Source organism: Euleptes europaea, chromosome 4 (genome assembly GCF_029931775.1).
Source record: "Euleptes europaea isolate rEulEur1 chromosome 4, rEulEur1.hap1, whole genome shotgun sequence".
Classification (NCBI taxonomy): domain Eukaryota; kingdom Metazoa; phylum Chordata; class Lepidosauria; order Squamata; family Sphaerodactylidae; genus Euleptes; species Euleptes europaea.
In genome coordinates this window covers 87,308,874-87,332,007 of record NC_079315.1, presented here as the reverse complement: position 1 = coordinate 87,332,007, position 23,134 = coordinate 87,308,874, and the positions used below count along the sequence as shown (strand labels likewise).

At 41.0% G+C, this 23,134-nt stretch overlaps 1 protein-coding gene across 1 annotated transcript; it reads right to left on the bottom strand.

Annotated features, from left to right (window-relative positions):
- Positions 1–925: 925 nt before the first annotated feature.
- On the bottom strand, positions 926–18,184 carry OCLN (occludin). The gene is made up of 8 exons (XM_056847970.1): positions 18,107–18,184; positions 15,156–15,852; positions 13,303–13,461; positions 9,423–9,556; positions 7,836–8,027; positions 4,844–5,015; positions 3,325–3,366; positions 926–1,112 (listed from the first exon to the last, which is right to left on the bottom strand). Exons 1-8 carry the CDS (start codon positions 18,154–18,156, stop codon positions 1,011–1,013), a joined length of 1,548 nt encoding a protein of 515 aa, XP_056703948.1. The 5' UTR covers positions 18,157–18,184; the 3' UTR covers positions 926–1,010.
- Positions 18,185–23,134: the final 4,950 nt, after the last annotated feature.

Sequence of the window (23,134 nt, the reverse complement as noted above, 5' to 3'; positions counted from 1 at the left end):
CTGATGTTAGATTAACCGTAGTCACTCTAAAGACACCAGTTTGCTGACAATTTTCTTTTTCTTGATTGTGTTTTGATAACTATCATTAACTTAAAAGGGAGCCATCAAGGTTATTCTAAAGAACATTCAAATCTACTTTGGTTTTTGTTCTTCTTAGACCATGACAAATCTGTTTCATTAGAGTAGTCTACACTTTGGCAATTTAAATTAATCAAATAGGACTTAAAGAACATGAAGAGCAACCTACAGTAGACATTTGGATGATAAACTGTGATCACTCAAAGTTACATTTGTACAATAAAAACATAGTCTAAAAATAAAAATTGATATATTTTTTAAAAAGAGTAAATATATTTACATTCAGTTTCACATTGTAATTACTGTAATATACTAGATGAGCAACACTAGCAGAATTTAGATACACTTTTCTGCTGTTCAAAAATTTAATTCTATTTTTCAAAAATTTAATTCTATTACTTTGACATTCACAGATGCTCTAGTTACAAAAAAGGTTGTTTTCAAAACTTGTGAAGCAGTAACATTAACATTTCAGTAAAAGCACCAAACCCACATTGTAAATGGCATTTGGAATTATACAACACAGAAACAAACACAAGTAGAGTTTGTATAAGGAATTGGAAGACAATGCCCAGTATTTCTCAACTGATTTTAAAAGGCACACAGCAACACACCAAGGAAAATGGAGCTTGAGCCATCATGGAAGTGGAAGGTAAACAATTCAAACAATTAAAAAACAGTTCCACTACATAGTAGGCCAACAGGATGTTAAGGATGTACAGAGCAAAATTCCTTGACTCAGTAAAAAGTAGAAAAGGCCCCATATATGGAGTGCCAAAATTCAGGCTTCATAATAACTTGGCACAATTGTTTGCAGTTGTAAAGTAAAAAAAAGAAACAAAGGCTTTCTTCAATTACCTGTGATCCAAAACAACTGCATCCCAGCTTTATGAAAATGTACACATTTAAGCAAACATTCTCCCCACCCCTTGTTATGACTTCCGACTATCATAATCAGTGACCATCCTTTTAATGTGTGATAGTTTGCTCTTCAGCTTCTTGGAGTGCTCCTTTCGGTTCTTATAGTCTGTTGACTAGAGGGGAAAAAATGCAATGCAAGGTTACTATGGAAGGGGAAAGAAATAATCTTCAAGGCTGAGAATGCTAGATTAAGTAACACAGAATGGCTCTTATATTAGAGAAAGGGCTCCATATCAGCATTTATGCAAAAGAAGCACAAATGACCCATAGAACCAGAGCTTCCCTTTCCATAAAAGTTGCCATTGTCAAAGAAACAAGCCTCAGTGCAGTTTTAACTGGCATTTGCCTCTTAAGAAGTGGAAATTGCTGTGGCAAAATATACAACGCATAGCTGCATGCGTGGACTACTATTTCAGCAAGTGTGTCACAGCAACAGCAGTAAAGTCACCAAATATGGGCCAAGGCATTATACAAAGGTGTTCAGTGGCTACCCTGCCTTATCAATCACCAAACAAGCCAACAAAAACAAGCTTTCAGACCTCAAATGTTGGGAGAAAGAGTAAGTGAAACTTCAGAAGTAATGTTATACTTCCTCCAGGCCTTTTAAAAATGTATTGACTGGAAAGACATTGATGGGATGAGTCACTGGCATTATTGAAGATGTACCTGTTAGACTATTAGATTTTGCTGTCACATTTTACAGCTTTGCCATAGTACGTAAAATCTCTGGAGGCATTAAGAGAAGAATTTGTATTTCAGATATACTGAGATTTTAAGTCACTTGAAGTAGAAAAAGAATTGGTTTTTATACCCCGCTTTGTCTCTACCTTTAAGGAGTAGTGGCTTACTCAAAAGTGGCTTACAAATGCCTTCCCCTCCCCACAACACTATGTGAGCTAGATGGGGCTGGGAGAGTTCTGAGAGAACTGTGACTAGCCCAAGGTCACCCAGCAGGTTTCATGTGGCAGAGTGGAGAATCAAACCCGGTTCTCCAGATTAGAGTCCGCCACTCCTAACCACTACACCACACTGGCTCTTGACTTGCTAGACTAAAAGTTAAGGGGAGGGGGAGACACATTTTCCATCTTATTGCTGGGTCTCCAAAATATCCAATGCCAGAAGATTTTGTTTTACTTGTTATATTTGCATCCCATCCATACAAGAGAAGTTTATCACAGGTTTCTAACCACTCAACTGCTGCATTTTAGTCTCAAACCACCATACTAGGTAGGTTCGACTGGGTAATAGTAGCTTATCCCAGGCTACCTATTTGCCAGTGTGGTGTAGTGGTTAAGAGCGGTGGTTTGGAGCTGTGGACTCTGATCTGGAGAACCGGGTTTGATTCCCCACTCCTCCACGAGTGGCGGAGGCTAATCTGGTGAACTGGATTACTTTCCCCACTCCTACACACGAAGCCAGCTGGGTGGCCTTGGGCTAGTCACAGTTCTCTTAGAGCTCTCTCAGCTCCACCAACCTCACAGGGTGTCTGTTGTGTGAAGGAAAGGTGATTGTAAGTCAGTTTGATTCTTCCTTAAGTGGTAGAGAAAGTCAGCATATAAAAACCAACTCTTCTTCTTGACAGCTAAACAGAAACTTGACACTGTTTCCCACATACAGTCTTAACACTTATTCACTAATGCTCAATACTGGCCCTCTAACATTTAGTGGAGATTTAACCTTAAAATATTTAGAAAATTACATGTGCCATTATCAACTTGTATTGAAGTAATTCTGCCTCAAGGGGTGAAGCCCATTCCAATTAAAAGACTGCCAAGGCATTCCAAAAGGCATTAAGCATCTTGGCTAGACACGGTTAGTTCTTTCTGAATGGATTAGTCAAGATGAATACTTGAAGTAAATATTGTTAAACACTGGCCTAAAAATTGTGTAGGGGTTACCTTAATATGCTGAAGGCAACTTTATCCTGATCCTAATGTGTTATGTATATAGAAGGTTGAGTATGACCTGATAAAGAGTGGAAGCTTTAAGAATGTTACAAAATCAGGACTATAATGTCACCATGGAATATTGAAATAAGTAACTGCTGTATTTCTAAAAAGTAGAAACACTTTTAAATTATGAACTTGTTTCAAAAAGACAGGATTTTTACTATGCACACTTTCCTGAGAATAAGCTCCATTTAATACAACTAGATTTACTTCTAAGTATGCATTCTATTGTGTAACAGTCGGGCAACTCAAATTGACACTGGAGATGCGCGAAAATTAAGTAATCCAGTTATGCCTCTTCTAGGCTGGCACACTACCGGCACAGCAGAAATCCCTGTTTAAATTAACATTTCAAGCAAGACTTAAACAAACTTACTGCTTTGATATCCTTCAATCTGTTGTATTCCTCAGCAGCAGCCTGGGAAAAAATTAGACAATTAGACAAACACACTTGTCAAAACCTAATATAAGGAGGCAATCAATAGTGATGGAAGGCAATCAATAGTGGTCCTTGAGCGAGGCTGAAGCAAGTAACTGCCAGGTTCTATTCTTGACTGCTGACAGGGGCAGAACATCCACAAGCAGAGTACAACAGGCTAAGAACTAACTGTATTGTGCGTGTGTGTAAAGTGCCATCAAGTCGCAGCTGACTTATGGCGACCCCTTTGGGGGTTTTCATGGCACGAGACTAACAGAGGTGGTTTGCCAGTGCCTTCCTCTGCACAGCAACCCTGGTACTTCTTGGTGGTCTCCCATCCAAATACTGATCAGGGCTGACCCTGCTTAGCTTCTGAGATCTGACGAGATCAGGCTAGCCTGGGCCATCCAGGTCAGGGACGTACTGTATTACCACCACAGAATTTGGAGAACTCATTCTTAGAAGTCCTGATGACTCAACCATACATGGTAAGAAACAGCTCTGAAATTTTGGAGTTAGATACCTAGAGCTTGCTCAACAGAGGTCATAAACAGCAACAAATACTTTCCACGTTGTGAACTCCCACTCAATCTTCTTGTTGAGTATACTAGATGAGGAAATTCCTTCTTCATTAACTATGTCACTTCCTTCATATCTGCAGGTGCTTAAATCTTTGGTAGCACAAGGAATTTCCAACTAGCATTAAGGCTACAATGTAGGTTTGTCATATCAAAGTGCAGCATCCTTTCCTCATTAATACAGAACTGCTCACAAGTACATAACTTAAGAGTTATAGTTAGATAAGTTTTTCCAAATCAATGCAATTGAGATGCTATATTTCTATGTTGCAATGGCAACAACAAAAAGTACCTTCTGACCTTGAGTCTTTGTTTTAAACATCTGGAGAGACGCCTACATAAGAAGGATCATATCAATCATAGTCAACTTCACTCCTACACCAATTCATTTTATGTTTGTATAGAACCAGCCCTCTCAACATATCAAGTAGTTCTCCTACTCCAAGTCAGACTGTTGGTCTATCCAATGTCATTTATTTTGGGGGGGGGTTATCAGCCGATGTTCAAGCCTCCCCTCCTAAGAGTTTTTGTTAAGTGGAGACACTGGAGTTTGAACCCAGAACTTTCTGTATGAAAAATATGTGTTGTTCCCTTCTACACATTAGTCTGGAATTAAGAGTAATGGGTTTGTAATCCCGTAGTTTTCATTGCTAATTAATCAGTAGGACAAAGCTGAAAAATCAGTAGCCATTTATTTTCACTTACAGAAATTAAAGGGCCTTTTTTTGCAGGGAGAAGCCTGGTTTAAAAACAGCAGATGGTAAAACCAACACAGCTTCTTAAAACCAGAATTTAACACTACCACACAGTCACACAATGGTTAGTAAGAAGCACAATTGTTCTGTGAATTCAAGATTTCTCATACTTACAGTGAATAAAGTTTAAATCAACAGAATTACCTTATATTCCTCACTGTCTTCACTGTAGTCATCCAATGCTTTATCAAGGCGAGAAAGTTCTTTACTGATTTCATCAAGCTCTGCTTGCAAACGCTTGTATTCTTGCAGCCCTGCATCAAAGTCTCGTTTGTATGTTTGCCTTTGATTGTCTGATGATATAGCTGGATATTCCCTGGGTAAAGAACAATGTAAAATGTCATTTTTGTATGAAGAAAGCGGACAATGAGGTAACTTAGCGGATTTATAGGGAAACAATATCTAATATAATTGGTAGCTAAATTCATCTCTCAGTTTGTGCCATAATTTAGGCATAAAATTTAGATGTGCTCATTCTGCTACTGAACTTTCATATTTCCATAGCAATCTTGTGCAAATATTTTTTTCCATTTAAACACAGAAGGGAGTCACTGGATCCAACCCAAAGCACACAAAACAATTATTCCCTTACTAGAAGGTACTGGCAAACCACCCCGCAAACAAAGTCTGCCTTGGAAACGTCAGGATGTGACATCACCCCATGGGTCAGGAATGACCCGGTGCTTGCACAGGGGACCTTTACCTTTAGAAACATATAGTCAGAGTAGTTTTACCTCTGAGAATATTGCTGGTATGCAAAACAGTCTTAGCAACATACTAGTCTGCTTAATATTTAGACTGCACTTTTTATCTTAACGTACAGCATCATGGTATGTTTTTAAATGACTGATAGTATTCTACACAATCTGACTTGATCAAGCAGACTGCAAACAGACTTCAGTTACACTGTTCTTTCTTAGTGCAGTTACACATTTGAAATACTAGTACATGTAATATTGTTTCAGATCTCTGAATAAAAAGATACTGGAAAGCTAGCTCAGCAATCTAATTATGGGTGTGCACGATGTTGCAGTTTCTATATTGAGTAACTATTGTATACAGTGAAAGCTACACTGAGAGCAATTGGGAGAAGCAAATCAGCAAAAGTAGATGGGATATCACAGAGCTATTCCAAGCCATAGAAATGGAGTCCGTCAAAATCTTAACAGAATATGCCAACAAATATGGAAAATAAAACAATGATGCACAGACTGGAAATGATCAATCAATATTCCAGTTCTGAAAAAAGGAAACCTCAAAGGCTAGAGCAACTACTGGACCACTGCATTGATTTCTCACGCAAGTAAAGTGTTGCTCAAAATCTTACAACAAAGACTGTTACTATGTATGGAATGAGAAATGCCAGATGTTCAAGCTAGATTCAGAAAAGGAAGAAGCACTAGAGATCATATTGCAAATTTACGTTGTTTACTGGCGCATACGAGAGAATCAGAAGAAAATCAGCTTGTGTTTCATAGATTATAGCAAAGCTTTTTGACTGAGAAACATGAAAAGATATGCTGATGACACCAAATTACTGGCAGGAAATACTGAAGACTTGAAACTACCGATGAAGGTTAAAGCAGAAGGTGCTAAAGCAGGATTATGGCTGAACATCAAGAAGACAAAAGTAATGACTACTGACGAATTGCACAACATCAAGGTTGACGGCTACGAAATTGAAATTGTTCAAAATTTTCTGTTCCTTGGCTCCATCATCAACCAAAAGGGAGACTGCAGCTAGTTAGATGTCATTAGATTCTTGCCAAGTGCAAAGTTGATATACTTGATTCAATGTCACTTTCACTTATAAAAGCTTCATTGATCAGCATTTAACTACTTGGACCACATTATTAAGGCATAGGTTGCCCCATTTGCTACATTTTTATTCCTAGAATTGAAAGCATCTAGAGACTTTTCCAATAAGCACGTAAGCAGCATCTCAACATAAGTGGGCATTCTACAAATAGTTTTCAGGGGCTGTATTCCTAAATATAAAACATCTGGCTGCAACTACCTGCTCCGCCCTAAACAAATCTTGAATTGACATGACAGGAAAATAGTGTAGCAACTATCAAAGTAAAGAATCACCTCTACCTATATAAGCCTACCTGGGATCTAAGATCAGCTACTGGTACTCTGCTCTGTGTTTCTGCATTAATAGGAAATGAGATGTGCAGGTTTTCAGGGCAGGCTTTTCAAGCTGTGCCTCCCTCCCCAGACTATGAAATTCCCTGTCTGGGAAGTCTGTCAAATCCCTTCCCTTTTTACCATCCAGAATTCCATGAGTGGTTTTATTCCAGAAAGCAATCAGTGGTTTTATTCTCTGAAGCTGCTTTATTCTGGAGGCTCTATTACATACTGCTTATTTCGGAGAAGTACCACTTTTTCATTTTTATCTTTATGGCATTTAAAAATTTTACTGCCTATTTCAGGTATGATTTTATCCTGCTACTGGCTGCTTTTTAAATTACTGTGTCGATTAAATTGTACCACTCCATTTTGCTTCTTGCACTGGAGGAAAAAGCTACCATTTTGCAGAATGGTATTGTAGGGTGCAACCCACAGTGTTTCCATTTCTTGTTGCAAGCATCCATACCAGCCAGTAACATTAGATAAACTAGATACAGATTGACAAAGCATTCACTGCCCTATCTTGTTCAATAGGTTTATATTTGTGTATACTAGCCCATGTGAACGTAAGAAAAGCCATGCTGTATCAGACCAAGGCTCATCAAGTCCAGCAGTCTGTTCACACAGTGGCTGACCAGATGCCTCTAGGAAGCCCACAAACAAGATGACTGCAGCAGCATCCTGTGAAAAAAACTTTGGCTCAAATATGATAGTAGGGTTAATAGTGCCTCTCCTTCACCACCAAAACACTAGGTTCCCATTACCAAGGGGAAACCAAGGCCTCTTTTAGGAATTTATGCTAGTGAGAAAGTGGGCATGAGGTCAGTAGGTGACTAGATTCCAGTGCTTATCCTTGCTGATTTCTTCTTATTCCTTCCTGTCACATAGACATCTGCTACAGATCCTGACAACCCACAACCAGCATGGCCTAAACCAGGATTGTCCAACCTGATTTTGGCACATTACTGCGTGCCAATACCCAGCTTTATGGAGATGACCATACCTGTCCCAGTCCTCTTCCAGTTCATCACACGATTCCCCTCCAGTGGTATAATCTGCATCATAGTTGTCAGTGTTGATTCTTTTCGGTCTTCCTGCTTTTCTTTTTTGTGCTGGATCCTTAGCTGACCCATTGTAGCTGCTGGTATTAGCAAATGGAGACTGTTTTGTTAAAGGATCAGTAGTTCCAAGCACCCTATTACAAAATTAGAATAATTAGTTTCCAGTTTTGAGTCAAAACATCAACAGTACATTAAACAATCATTAAGAGACAGGTAATAAGTTATTTTAATTTGTTGGTGCTGAGTTCCTTCTCTGAAGGGTATGTATGTAAAGGAAGAGATTTTGTATCCCTTAAACATTCAGAAAGACATTTATACACAGGAATTGCTCTGAGGGATATGACAAAATTAAGCAACCGCAGCCCAGTAGAAAACACAATGGCAGGCAGTACCAGACATTGACCCCAACCTCACATTTTGGAATTCCAATTAGTTAGGCAATTGGTTATTTTGAAGAGTTATTCAGACTTCTCCACTGACAACAAGGAAGTAAAAATGACCCAGCTTAATGAATGGTTGCAAAGATGAATTAAATAAGGATTTGAAAGTATTTGCACACTAGAAATACCGGATCAGAGAATCAGTAGTCGATAGTGGAAGAATTCCAAATGCCTGCCCATCTAGACATCTACAAATCTGATACATAATGTGTTGGCCATATTTTAGACCTGCACTATTTTGTGCTCCATCTAAGGTTTAGGATTTGGACAGCCCAGGCTAAGTCTCATCAGATCTCAGAAGCCAAGCAGGGGTGGCCCTGGTTATTACTTGGCCTGAAGACCACTAAGGAAGTCCAGAGTTGCTACGCAGAGGCAGACAATGGTAAACCACCTCTGTTCATCTCTTGCCTTGAAAACTCCACAGGCTCGCCAAAACTGTTTGTGATTTGCCAGCACTTTCCACCACCAATGCTTAAGAACGACTGCAACACAAATGTGTGAACTGTGAACACACAAAGGATTAGATCCTATGGCTACATTCTACTCTATTCCTGTTCATGGAGCCTTCTACTAACACAAAAGACTCTTCCACCCCCAAAAGACTATTTAGTCTGATTCCAACCCCATTACCTTTGGGATCACATCTTCTAATGCATCTAAGCTGATCTTGGCTCTCATTCTGATGTTTTTTTAAAAGATCTAACACCCCACAAGCCATCAGAGTAAGGAGGCAGCACAGTTTAGTAAACCAGGTATTTTGTGTGGGGCTGCAGTCATGACTTCCCTTTTTCTCTGTTCTTGCCCTCACCAAGTCCTGGAGTGAACTTGGGCAGTCTAAAACACTGGCCTGGAACAGACTTATCACAAACACCACAGTAAGTGATGGAGCAAATTCATGGTCTGAAAGGGAAGGACAATATAATCCCAATGTCTACTCCCAATCAATCCACAATTTATAGTATTTTCATTCTGACCTTCTACTTTAACAGGCCTCATAGCAGCTTACAGCATCAAACAATCTATAATATAAAAAATTACTAGCCTTCAGATATAGCCCAAGAGAAAATACAATGGGAAGAATTTACTTACGGAGTAGATCTGTAGTTATTTTCAGGATAGGCACGATGCGCGGGAACATCAGAAGTTGAGTAAGCCATAGAACTAGCAACTCTGTCTGGGTAGTCAGTTACTGGCATGGGTGATGCAGGCGCAACATTTTTCACCTGAAAAACAGACAATATTATATTAAAACAAGTGGGGGCCTGCGAAACTGACAGGGGGGAATATCGTTACCCCCCCATTGCTGAGGCCACCACCCCTCCCCACAGTCCCAATCTTGGTGGGCAAGCTGAAATTGCTCTGGGCTTATCAGTTGAGGCCGCCAGGCTGCCCCCCCCACACACACACACACAGACAGCCCCGATCTTGGATGGTGAGACTGGAGTTACTCCAGGCTTGTCAGCCAAGGCAGCCAATACATGACCTCCCTCACACACATGGAGCAGCTGCCTCTGGCAGCCGCCAAAGGTAGTTTTGGGGGATTTAAACCTCTTGTTTGTATTTTAAAAACTTTTCGGATTTTTCTGCAGACCCAGGGGTCCCCACAGCTCGGAATTTGATATAGAGATATGTACAACGCAACTGGACAACACCATTTCAGAGCTTAATGTTGTGTCCTAATAAAGTATTAAATTCGGCAACATATGGCTGAACCCACAAAATCGCTAGAGAAAAAGATGTTTGCCAGCTGTCCACTCTCAGGAAGCACAAGAAGAAACTGTACCCCAGAAGGAATTACGACTTTTTCACTGCCAATATTCAACTTCAAAATAAGTCCTACATTTGCATAAAAATGAGGCAAAGTCATATCCATGCCACTGCTTCTTTACCGTTTTTGTATGGTGAACACTTATTTGGTACATTTTTATCTTGTCTTTCCTCCAAGGTCCTCAAGGCAGTATACATAGTTCTCCTCTCTATTTACCCTCACAACTGCCATGTAAGGTTAGGCTGAGACAGACTGGCCAGCCCAAGGTAACCCAGTAACTGATTTGAACCAGAGTCCTACACTCTAGACAGCATAGCATACTGGCTCCTCCCAACATTTTGTCTCAGTCTTCCCCCATGTGGAGAGGCCTGAGAAGAGGAAGTCATCTCAAACCTCTTCATATGCAGTCACAGCCACAGATGTGCCACTCAGAGACATATAATAAGTCATACTGCAGTAACTCTTGCATTTATCAGTTCAGCCTCTCATACCCAGATATGGAAGAGGAAAAGTGATTGTGTAAACTGCTGTAAATATTATCAATGACTTCATAAAAGATTTTTCCTGTAGAAATCCTTAGGAGATTGAAACTGGTGAGGATCACACTGGGCATCAACACATCGTGCAGGCTTTTTGCATCTAGGAACAGTAGGACTCTCTAAATCTAAGTCTTTTGCTGTCATGACTCCCCCCCCACACACACACAAACACACAACAAGCACTGAGAAGAAAATACAGTTTATTTCATTCTGATGTTTAACTACACCTGTTGCTGTAAAAGTGCACACACTACTAAGCACAATTTAAAAAAAACAGTTGAACAACATTTAACTACTGAAATAAAAACAACCTCTGTGGTCCATCAACAAAGCCATCACTACTGTATAATTGGCCAATTAAAAGCTTAAACACAAGCCAAATCAGTCAACAAAAGTGTCCTCAAAAACAGTCATGTTTTCATTCTGTTTTGTTTTTCAGCAAAAAGCCAGGGAAGCAACAAGTCAAATTACTCTAGGAAGTGCACACCACAGGGCAGGAACAACTACACAAACAGTCCCATCTCTGCACTAACAGGAGTTAACAACTGGGACACAGAGATGAGCTTCCTCATTCTATATATCTAGAAAGGAATATGTAGCAGTTGCTCGGTACAAGTTGTTTAGGGCTTTGAACTGGGCCCACAAGAAAAATAAATGAAGAAAAGTATCAAGAATTTGGTGTAACTATCATAACAAAGGACTGCTTTATTCACAGATGACTCCTAATTGTCAGTGTTATGGGCTCTAGCTTTGACTTCATAACTGTGTCTCTTCAGGTTAAAATTTCTCAGATAGGAAAAAAGAGTCGCTTAACTGGTTTCTCAAGCTTTACATTATTATCTGCAGAAGAAGCTTCCAAGGAAGACAAAAAATAAGGGTTAAAAAAAATCTGTCACTGTTTACTCTATGTGGCACTAATGTGTCTTAAACATCTCCAGATGTTAAGAACATAAGAAAAACCATGCTGAATCAGACCAAGGTCCATCAAGTCCAGCAGTCTGTTCATGCGGTGGCCAACCAGGTGCCTCTAGGAAGCCCACAAACAACATAACTGCAGCAGTATTGTCCTGCCTGTGTTCCAAAGCACCTAATATAACACGCATGATCCTCTTATCCTGCATTCAGACAGCATGGAAAATTAAATCCTGGTGAAGTCAGGGAGTATTCAATCCAGCTCTGCATGTTGGAGTGTGTACACGACTGGGATTAAACCAAAGCTTGTCATGATAACACCATTCCCTTTTTGTTCACACCTTATTCTTGCAGGTGCGAATTGCGGTGGCAAATAATACTTTTACGTCTACTCCATAAACCCTACAGAAACCCACATCTAAACAACCTGGCCTACTGCCCAATATACTACTCAGCAATAGCAATTGTTTGTTACTATCTGTAGTCAGGGCTGAGCCAGGCCGTTTCAAGGACACCCACAAAGCAACATAAATCTAGCTCCTTTGCCCTCATCTTGAGCCTCAAAAGTTACTTTAGTCGGCCACAGTCACAGGTTGCAACAAGCTGAGCTTGGCATGTACTCTATAAATTGGCCCCCTTACGGCTGCATATGGATATATGGTGCGTTTGCTCTGGGTACACTTGAAAGTACTCTAAGATGTAATGATAAAAACACAGATCACGCAGAAAAATACAAACTCTAGTATAAACAGCAGTTATGTGAGGAAATACATTTGTTTTGAGAGACATAAAGCCAGCGTAGGTATCAAAAGATATAAAAGTTTCGACACCAGCTGCATACTTTAAGATAGCCGCTGAGGCATAACCAAAGAGCCACTGATATAGTTTCTTCACCGGGGTTTTTTTTTTTTTTTTTGAACTTGCTCCTTTCCTACCTGAGTGAAACATGAGTAAACAATTCCAGCAGCTAGTAATGAACACGCCCCGAAACTGTCTCACCGAAACATTTACCTCATATCATTTACAGCACTGTACGAAGTAGTCAGAGCTTCTTTACGCCAAGCCACCAGATAAAGGTCAAAACAACCAACATCACATGAGAATCATTAAAAAAGCCCAGCGTTCATTGAATACTATACACACACACTCAAAAACACAGCACTACGCCAGGTCACAAAAACAAACAGACCCTGAAGTTAGCTAGTTCCAGCATCTCCAGCTTAAATAAGGCGGGGAGCTTTTTTACTTGAGGGCAAGATTTGAAAATGCTCATCTTCACATTAGCACAGTTACCTCAAAAGAGAATGCTTAAGATTGGGATGTAAAACCTAAGTTCCCAAAAGGCGTTTAAGTTTAATAAACAACAACACACACCAAGGGATGATTCATTCAGCTGCTCTGTCTGTAGCTTGAGCGCTCTCTCTCTGCTCATAGTCTACAGTGCTCATGGTGACCAACTGATCCTGCTTCCTCGGAGTGCAAACTGAAGTTTTGCTTGACACCATTCAACTATGACAACCTATTTGCCAAATGCATGATGCAATACAGGCCAGAAAAAGTGTACCTGCCCTGGCCTCCTAGAATCTATTTCTCCTACAACTGCTACATCAACAAATACTCCTAAGGAAGTGGTTTAACAAACATTACACTTGCTCTGTACCAAAACAAAATTATAAGCCCAATTTTGTAGAAAACTACAAATGAATATATCACAATGTAAGATGAAGGCTCCAAAAACAAGTTAACTCACCCATTCTTCTACATTGGGAGCTTCTTCATAATCTTTTATATTATCCCATAGGATATTTATTTTACCATGGCGATTCATCTTATTCCGTGTCTTTACCGCAAAGAATATTATGATGATGAAAGCTACGACAATCAGGAACCCTAAGACAATGGCAATAGCCTAGGAAAAGAACAAATACTAATGTTTTACTCCATTTTAAAATCACCAGAGAAACAAATAATATTCTTAAACAGGTGGATTCCTCTCAAACTGAAAGTTCAGGAGGAGCCAGTGAATAGATCTGAGGTATCAGAACTGAGATCTTACTTCAGCCACAGTGGATTTGGTAGCTGTCTCCTAGATGCAGCTCTCGCTAATAATAATGCTTCAAAGAATCACTGAAAGGATGAAGGGGCCACAAGACTTTTATTTTTTCAAATTTGTAAAGTATTTCTACTACAAAGTGCTGTAGGCTTTAACTAGCACTACAATGCAGGTAGAAATTTCTTCAACATAGACCATTTCCTCAAGTCATCCCAAAGCTTGTCAGTTTGAATTTCAAGCCTCACCAAGGCTGAGAGAGATAACACATTAAAGGCTGAGAGTTGTTCTCCCAATAATTAAAGGACTGTATTTAACTCCCAGAGTCAATTATCCATTAACTGAACTCAAGTACTTAAAAAAATAAGGCACCTTAGGGCAACTTATGTATGTTTTACTGGCAAAAGCCACACACCTGTGCACCATTCAAAACCATGCCATTTTTGAGCACTGTGTACTCAGAAAGAAGTTCCTCAGTACAAACAGCAATAAAAGAAATGGCCCTGAAATATATCAGGGAAAGTTAGCACCACAGGGTTGTTGTTGTTTTTTGCTTGCTTAGTTCCTTTCACCTCTGAAATAAAGTTCTACAGACCAAGCCAGTCCCTCATCACCTTTCAGACTTAACGTTGCGCATCATTTTTTTTTTAAAGCATAACCAATAAAAGGGCCATTCTAAATCAATGGGCTTAGAAAGGTGTTAACTGCTTCAGTTGGCACAGTTATGTACCTGAATAAAAGGCAACTGAGATGGGAATCCTAAGCTTATAATCAGGAAGCAAACCCTATTGAACAGAGAATTATTTATGAATAAACATGCTTAAAATGGAGAGAGAATCCGTGTGCCTGTTATATTTCAGAGAGGATTTAAGCATGGTTTTCTGTGCTTCATCCTTGTTTGAAGAGTATGCACTTGTAGACCCCAAAACATGTATGTTGGCATTCTTAGAGGATTCTCATGAGGCTTTATAAATCCTCTCCAAGATCTTCACAACAATGGTATCAGGCTTACCATTGAAGTTCAGGTCATCCCTGCCCCAGAGACAGCTTTGAGATATGCACAAAGTAATTCAGTGCATCTCGAGACGGTGTCCATAACAGACAAATCAGGTTATACAGGGAAAGATTATTACTGACAAGCACCTAACATGAACAGCTAGAAGTACTGGGGGTCCAGCTTCTTCAGAGGAAGCATTAAAGCTCAAATAGAATGTTAACTAGAGGAGACAAGTGTGAGCTGAATATTTCTGACTATTAAAGAGATCCATGTTGGACTATATAGTAATCTGCTCTCTTAAAGTACAAGTTTCTACCTCATAATTTAAATACATTTATGTCTAGAGAAACTGTGGCAATTTACTAGAGTACAGCTCATGGAAGTGAAATTCACCTCTCCGTCTCCTCCCTTTTTCCCACCATGAAAAGGAAAATAACTGCATTGCTGTGAAAGCTTAAAAAGGGCTACCAAACAGTTAGTAGTACAAGTCAGCCAAATAATTGTTTGGTTACTATACTAGCTTTAGTTGTTCTAGCATAGTTAAGTGTATACATACCTCCTGAGGTTCCACCACACAATAGTGATACAAATATTGATTCACAAAGACTGCGGCACTTGGAGCATAAAATTGACTGCATAGGGTATAAATTTGATTGTAGAACACCGATCCTGAAGCCTGTGCAGTTGGGTTGACTGCCAGCACATATACTATGGTAGCAATGAACATCAAGAACAGCAAGAGAGCACTTCCTATGATGATTATGAGATAATACTTTGTTGACTTGGCCATGCTATTCTTGGTAACGCCTATTACAAAAACCACCAGTCCAGCAATAAAGCAGAAAGCTGCCATCGCAAGTATAAAGCCTTTTGCAGACCGAGGTTCAATATAATTCCCTCCAAGGCCATAAGCACTGCTTCCATAGCTATTACTTCCGTAGCCATAGCCGTAACCATAGCCGCCTCCAAAACCAGATCCACCATAGCTAGGATATCCCATACCAGTCCCCAGAGTACTTCCATACATATCTAGGTCCCAAGGTAGCGTGGAAGCAACACAAGCAAAGACACCAATACACATCACTATTATGAGAATTGACATGATCTTGATTATTCCTGGAGGGGACGTCCATTTGTAGAAATGTTGCACTTCTTCTTCCGGATAGTAAGAATACGCTGGCTGGGAGAACATGGGCTGAGAATGGAATTCACCACCATATGTATTATTACTCGGTGCATATTGTGAAGGTTTGCTACAAAGACAAAAAACATTGCCATCAGCTAGGAACAGTTATTCCCCTCTTATGGAGACACTATGAAATACCAAGGTCATTTCTATAGATTCTTTCAAAAACAATGCTTTATATATATAAAATGCTATGAAATATGCGACGTATGGTTATTTTAGTTTCAGCGGGTAGCTGTGTCGGTCTACAGTAGAACAGCTAGATTTGAGTCCAGTAGCACCTTAGACACCAACAAGATTTTCTGGGTATGAGCTTTCAAGAGTCAGAGCTCTGACGAAGGATCTCTAAGGTGCTACTGAACTCAAATCTAGCTAATTTATGGCATGTGCATGTTAACATCAACATACAGCAGGGAACAGACAGATCAGCAGCAGTTGCAACAGTAGCTGGGTTGGCAGGAGGCTTGCTATGAACACTTCAGTCATCTTAGTTACCCCAAAGCTTCCTTGCCTCTGATAGGACCAAAGGGGAGAGTCAGTGTACACAACAACCTTTGCTTGAAGGAAATCCAGATACACAGTCACATTAGACTGTAGTTGTAGAATAAGACACAAGTCCCATGGCACCTTAAAGGCCAACAAATTTTATTTCTGCATGAACTTTTACTAGCCAGAGCTCATTCATTAAATGCTTGAGGTATACATCCATCAGGCTGATTTAGATACATAACAGAAAGGGATGGGGCAGAGAAATGTCACAAAGTGAGACCAGTCAATATAAGATCCAGTCTTGGAAAAGAATAACCAGTACATTCAGAATGGGTGCGAGACACTCCCAACCACTGTTAGATAGGCACAGTTAAAACCTAATGCAGGAATGGATTTGGATAAGCAGGAAAAAACCCAGAAAGTTAAGAGAGATATAGCTGACATAGTTAACACCCCTTACAGATATATTAACATGCAGAAAACACCTATGCTGGAATAAAATTTGTTAGTCTTTAAGGTAACAATAGACTCCTGCTTTACTCTGAATTGTAAAATGCTCTGGAAAGCCATCTGGCTAAAATGCAGGGTATGCATGCATCTATAAAGGAACAAAAAAGGGAGAAATTATCTCTTGAGGTAGGCAGAATTCACATCAAGGTATATCTTGAACAAGGAAAAAAGGTAACTTTCCCCTATGAACCCGTGGCACAAAGAGAAAGACTTCCCACACATTACTTTAATGGATTTTAAAAGGGAAAGCCACATTACTGCACCTTTATAAGTACAGGCATATTTTCCCATGTGTCTCATTGTGTGGTGCTAAATCTGCAGTCATTCCAGACGTTCTTACAAGTCTATTCATTAGAAAATGTGTACCATACCCTAATCATTAGACTTTGGGGAAGGTGTTGCATTTTTAAAACGAAGCGCACAAACACTGTTCAAAAGAATACCACAACATACATTGGGATGGATCCAAAGTTTCAATTCTCCTAACAGCGGAGCTATCCTGGACACACAAAACAAACTTTTTCTACCAGGGCAAGGCTTCTTGCAATGGAGGGTAGACTCCTTCTGTCAGAGGACAACTCCACCATTAGCAGAACAAAAACCTTAGCTCCAACCCTAAGGATAATATTTCAGCAGATACGGATGTCCTTGAGAAAACAGTTTTAAGGTGGCAATAAGGTTTGCAGCTTCCTTCACGCATATCAGGATTTTATGGAGATTTTGGAGTGTCAGAGAAGACCCATCCCAGCTGTTCCAGGAGATGGGAACACCTACAGAAAGGGTCACAGAAAAAGATGGAAGCAAAGCATACTTCCCAAAATAAAGGGAGAAGCCATTCTTCAAAAGTGCTTAACAGTGGAGCGGAGTACTCAAAACAACTATGCCATTGAATCTCAAAGACCAAATCTTCAATACCAAACACAGAGGATTGGCTCCAAAGGTTCTGTTCCACTAACTTCTAAGTCTTCTCCTGGTGCAAGAAGCCACTCTATCAGAAAAGGTGAGTTCTACTAAAGGAATGTTCCTTGCCCTGAAGGATGGTTGCACTGTTAGAGTTAACAGAACATTTGGATCCAACCCATCAAGAATGCCATGTGTTTGTAGATCCAGAAGGGGCCAGCTTCCTTAGAATCAGTAAACGATCCCACTTTTAAGAACGAGGAGTTAAAGCAACATGCTATCCAGCAGAATAACAGCAGTGACGCCCTTACAGTTTATACTTCCGACATTGAAAGCTGCACAAATTCCTATCTCTAACAGTGTACACAACTTATCTGCAATAGTTTGAACTAACAAGAAAAAAAAGAAAAGTAGATATTTACAATTCGTCAGGTCGATAAGGCGGTGGACTTTCAAAAGGTCTGGACGACATGGCGGAAGCTCTGGACCGTTAATCGGAAAGACTTTATGCCTATAATGAAAAATATAATTTAACAAGACATTAATTCCATAAGGATAGCCATAGCTGCAGCAAAACAGACCCAGAGGTAAGTGGCAACTTCAAAACTAACAAAATTTATTCCGGCAGAATCTTTGTGAGTCAAGGCTCAATTTATCAGATGCATCAACAAAGTATTATGTTGGAATAAATGTCATAAGGAACCACTTAATATCTGATCTAATAAGACATATTTAGCATAGCCAACAGAAACATCAGTATTTATATACCAATTGTAAATTTCTAAAGTTAAAAAACCTTCATCGCAAACTGTTAGCCCAACATAAGACATTGGACTGCAGAGCCTTGTATTATCAGAGATGCTGAAGAGGAAAGATCGCCTCTTCTTTGTAATTTATAGACAGCTCACTAAATTAAATATTTACCATGTACCAAAATCCCACCCTGAAGATTTCCATGATTAGCTTTTCTTTTCAAACTACTAAAACCAATTTGGTTTCATACTTTTTCAACCTTGTTAAGCTTTTAAAAAAACACGGCAGCAGAAGCAATGGAAGGCACACTCTTCCCCTGTGGGCGACTCGTTCTCATGGAGTCAGCAGATCCGTATATGCATTCTTGTGGGCACACAAATCAGTTGATCAGGATTTACTCATGTTCCCTAAAAATTACCAGATGCACTAATGTGATGCAGTACTTTTTTGTATTAGGAAAGTTTTTCTCCTTCCTTCCATCACCACTCAATAGAACTGAGGAACACCCGAGTTTCCACTTTATTTTAACATGTACGATTTTAGCATTTATACAGGCGTGTGAACTCAAAAATACAATGACTGCACACATACACAAACAATCCCTAAATCTCACATGTTGTAAACCTATTTTAGGCCTTTGGAATGACTACCTCAAAGGATTTTACATATTCACATGCTAGGATATTTTGGAATTGTTAAAGGTAAAAGGATGACCACTTGTTTTTCAGCAGTTGTTGTATTCGTGATACTTTTGAAGCGTACTGAAGCGCCATCCCAAGTGATGTCTCCGACAGCCTAGGTTACCATGCCTGCAGCAAACCACAGCCCTCTAAGGCACTATATAAACCCCAGCCAAGATGCCTATAGTTAAGAAGATAGGGCACATGGTATGAGGTTATGTCTCTATGACCTCATGGGGGGTGCTTTGGTAATGGGAATCCCACTGAAAGGGAACTTTGTACAAAAAGGGAGCCCTGAGCCCAAGAGAGAACAAGCATAGCTGAACAACATACATCTAACATTGCTTTGCTCAGAGTCCTTACAGATAAAACTGATGGAAGCCCCACACTTCCAACTAGGCATATAAGGATAGTGTACCCCTCACAGGTAAGTAAGGGAAGGGGCCTGTGTCAAGCTGTGATAGGTACAACTGCTGAGCCTCCATCCCCCAGCATCTACCCTACACATTGCTCTACCAACCCTGCTCCTCCTTCAACAATTGCAAGTAGTATGCCTGCACAGTGCAGATGAGGGATGGCGGCTTGCAGATAATCTGGCAGAATGGCATCATGCTGGTGGAACTCCCTCCCTGCAAGTGGAGATACAGTTACAGTCTGGAGTGACTGTCAGCCACACTACTCTACTACTGGGCTTCTGCTCGTCCTATAGTGTCTACTGCCTGACAGGATCACAACCCCATGGAGAAGCCCCAAAAGACACATTTCCACTGCAATGTTCTACAATGCATGCGTATGTGTGTAAGTGCTGGCTCAATGGTTATACCATGTCCCCTAACAGGTACAGCCCATCATGTGGGAGCCCCCAGAGTAGAGGGGGGATGCCATGGACTCTGCAAGGGTACCATGTACAGACCTGAAGCCCACTTGCTCTTTATTGTTGCCGCTGCTGTGAAATGTTACTCGTTACTGTCATTGGGACTCTTTGCAGACAGCCATCCAACAAAGAGAAAGCCAAGATGGAGTCCCATCACAGTGCAGTGGCAGCCATCTGCCAAGCCTACCACCGGAGCAGTAGCCAGTTACCAACATGCTTCCAGCCCTGCCATGGGACTGGCAAATCTTGTTCTAGCCTAGTTCCTGCAGTAATGCAAGCACAGTGGTCCCTCTTATGGGCATGTCAGTGCAGCTGAAGCAGGCACCAGAGACCCTTGGTGGAACAAAACGATTGGGAACCCGATTCATCTGGCTTGCTTTCCATAAATCTCCACATCTATAAATGCGTGGAATGCTGTACAGCTGTGCATGAATGGGGTTAGACAGATAATTATCCTTCCCCATCTCCTCTTTGTTATGGACCTCAGCTGTCTTCACCATACAGCTTATGCTGGGAGTAGTCCAATAGGTGTATAAAGGGGCTCCTGCAAGGTAGGATGGATCTTCAAATTACTCACTCTCCCAGATCATTGCTGGGGTAAATGGGAAAGGGTGACAGTAATTAGCCTCCTAAGTGCCGCAGAGAGATGGTGCATGGGGGCTAGCCAGAAAAAAACTATGGGCATGTGGTACAACCAATCAGCATGCGTAATTAAGTTTGACAGGGCATGATCTCAGCTGTGCCTGGTGGGATTCATTTCAAAGCCTCCCAAGACACATGTGGGACTTTAAGCAGTAGCGTTGGTTATGCCTCTGTGCCCTTCTAGGAAGGCTCTAAATTTCTATGGTCTTTATCATAGAGACTGGGGAAATTCCTACAGCACCACCTAGAAATGATATTACTTCTGTGTGGAGAAGTCACTGGCTACAATCTCACTTCCAGGTGATGCTGTAAGACAGTGATACCTCAATTAGTGAATTGGGAGCCACTTGTGGCTCTTCTGAGCACCATTTCCCAAGTGGCAGCCGCTCCATGATTCAGGAGAGTGGGCAGGGCCCTTGCCCGGCACAGCTTGTGATTGGTAGGTCATTCCCATCTTGAAACAGCCAGCACTGGAGGAATGGGAAAGCTGAGAGTCTCTCTGAGGTGCAGGTCGCATGCCAGGGATGACAGTAAATGTGCCTCTTTTGGTTGATAATTGCAAATGCAGTTCTTCATGAGCCACAGAGTTATTACCACCACTCTAAGCATTTCCCCATCTCTAAGGTAAAACCTGTTCCACCCCCCATTTTTCTCTAGCCACTAAAAGGGCTGGGGACTGAGAGCAGGAGGTTGCCCACTGCCACTAGGAAAACAGCAACCCGGGTGCATACAGCTGGCTACATGGGTGGCAGAACGCTTGCAGAAGGCAAGGCAGGTGAGTAGGCAACAGGTAAGGCACGTGGGCAAGCCCTGTGAGAAGCCCTGGGCACCGACAGCTGCCCCCCCTCGGGGTAAGATGATGCCAGCCATGCCCTTTGGTCTCACCCTTGGTGTATTCTGCATATGGGTGGCAGTGACCGGATGTCAAGGGGACACAGCCACCTCAGCAGGTACCAGCTGGCTTTCTTAGTCTGCTTGTCATGGGGATATCAGCCACACGTCATCCCAAAATTGGGCGCTTGCAGTGCGTTTACTATGAGCTCCAATACAATTGCTATTGCTCTCTACACCTTGTTGAAGGTGCATTTCACATTCTCTTTCTGCAGAACCAGCAATCCCAACAACATGCTGCCATCAGGGTCAGATTATTTGGCTGTCCATTGTGGACAGCTAAAATACACAAACTAATTGCAATTCCTGTATTCTCAACAAAGTTGCTCTTTTAGTAACTTGCTGAACATGAATGAGGTGAGAAGTAACTCCTTGAACAATACCCATACTATTAACTGAAACATGTTTGTTCATTTTAATCTTTTTATTGCAAGGCTATGGCAATCAGAAAGAAAAAAAAACTGTACTTGGATCACACCATTAACAGTAGTTATAGTTTCAATTCATCCTACCTGACCACACTTATTTATGCTGTTATTTAGTTCTATAGCAGGTCTACTTATGGAACTTTTCCCCAAATTTTGAGGAAACTATGCTTTTAGGATATCACATGTAGCTGCCTTATACTGAATCAGACCCTTGGTCTATCGAAGCCGCTATTGTCTACTCAGACGGGCAGCAGCTCACCAGGGTCTCAGGTCTTTCACATCACCTACTTGCCTAGACCCTTTTAACTAGAGATGCTGGGGCTTGAACCTGGGACCTTCTGCATGCCAAGCAGATGCTCTACCACTGAGCCACAGCCTCTCCTTTCCAATCTCAGCCCTTCTTGGCCCTGAAGGCAAACTTCCAGTCTTCCACAGCTTTCTACTGCATTATTTACAACTTGTAACACCTGATGATGTATCTGCAGGATTCCTCCAACTCACTAGAAGCTCTGAACCACTGTACTCAGAAATCAGAACCATTAAGCTCTCAAATATTTTCAACACTGACTGCTAAGTTAGGATCTTTAACATAAAGAAAACAAGTGACTCAAAGACAGCTCATAAGCACGGAGTGTCTAGGTCAGATCTCTCGTAAAGGCCTTTTCCTCACTGTTGATGTATGGGTTGAAAGAAGAAAAGTTGGTTTTTATATGCCAACTTTCTCTACCACTTAAGGTAGAATAAAACTGGCTTACAATATCTTCCCTTCCCCACAATAGACACCTGTGAGGTAGATGGGGCTGAGAGAGCTCTAAGAGAACTGTGACTAGCCCAAGATCACTCAGCTGGCCTTATGTGTTGGAGTGAGGAAATCAACCCAATTCACCAAATTGGAGTCCACCACTCATGTGGAGGAGAGGGGAATCAAACCCAGAACCAAGGGCTGATTCTATAAATGAAGTGATCTGCAGTATATCATGGGGGGCAGCACCATTCCTTATTGAATTGAGAATTCAGCCAGCATTTCTAGATGCCTATTGCCAGGGCAAGCAAAATGGTGGCCAAATTTGTGAGAGAGGAAGTAATCTTGTAGGAAGCCCTATACAGCATACGTGGATTTCCTGTGTGTAAAGAGAAGTGAGGCACCAAAGAGGTAAGGAGAATTATGTCCTGGAGCAGAGA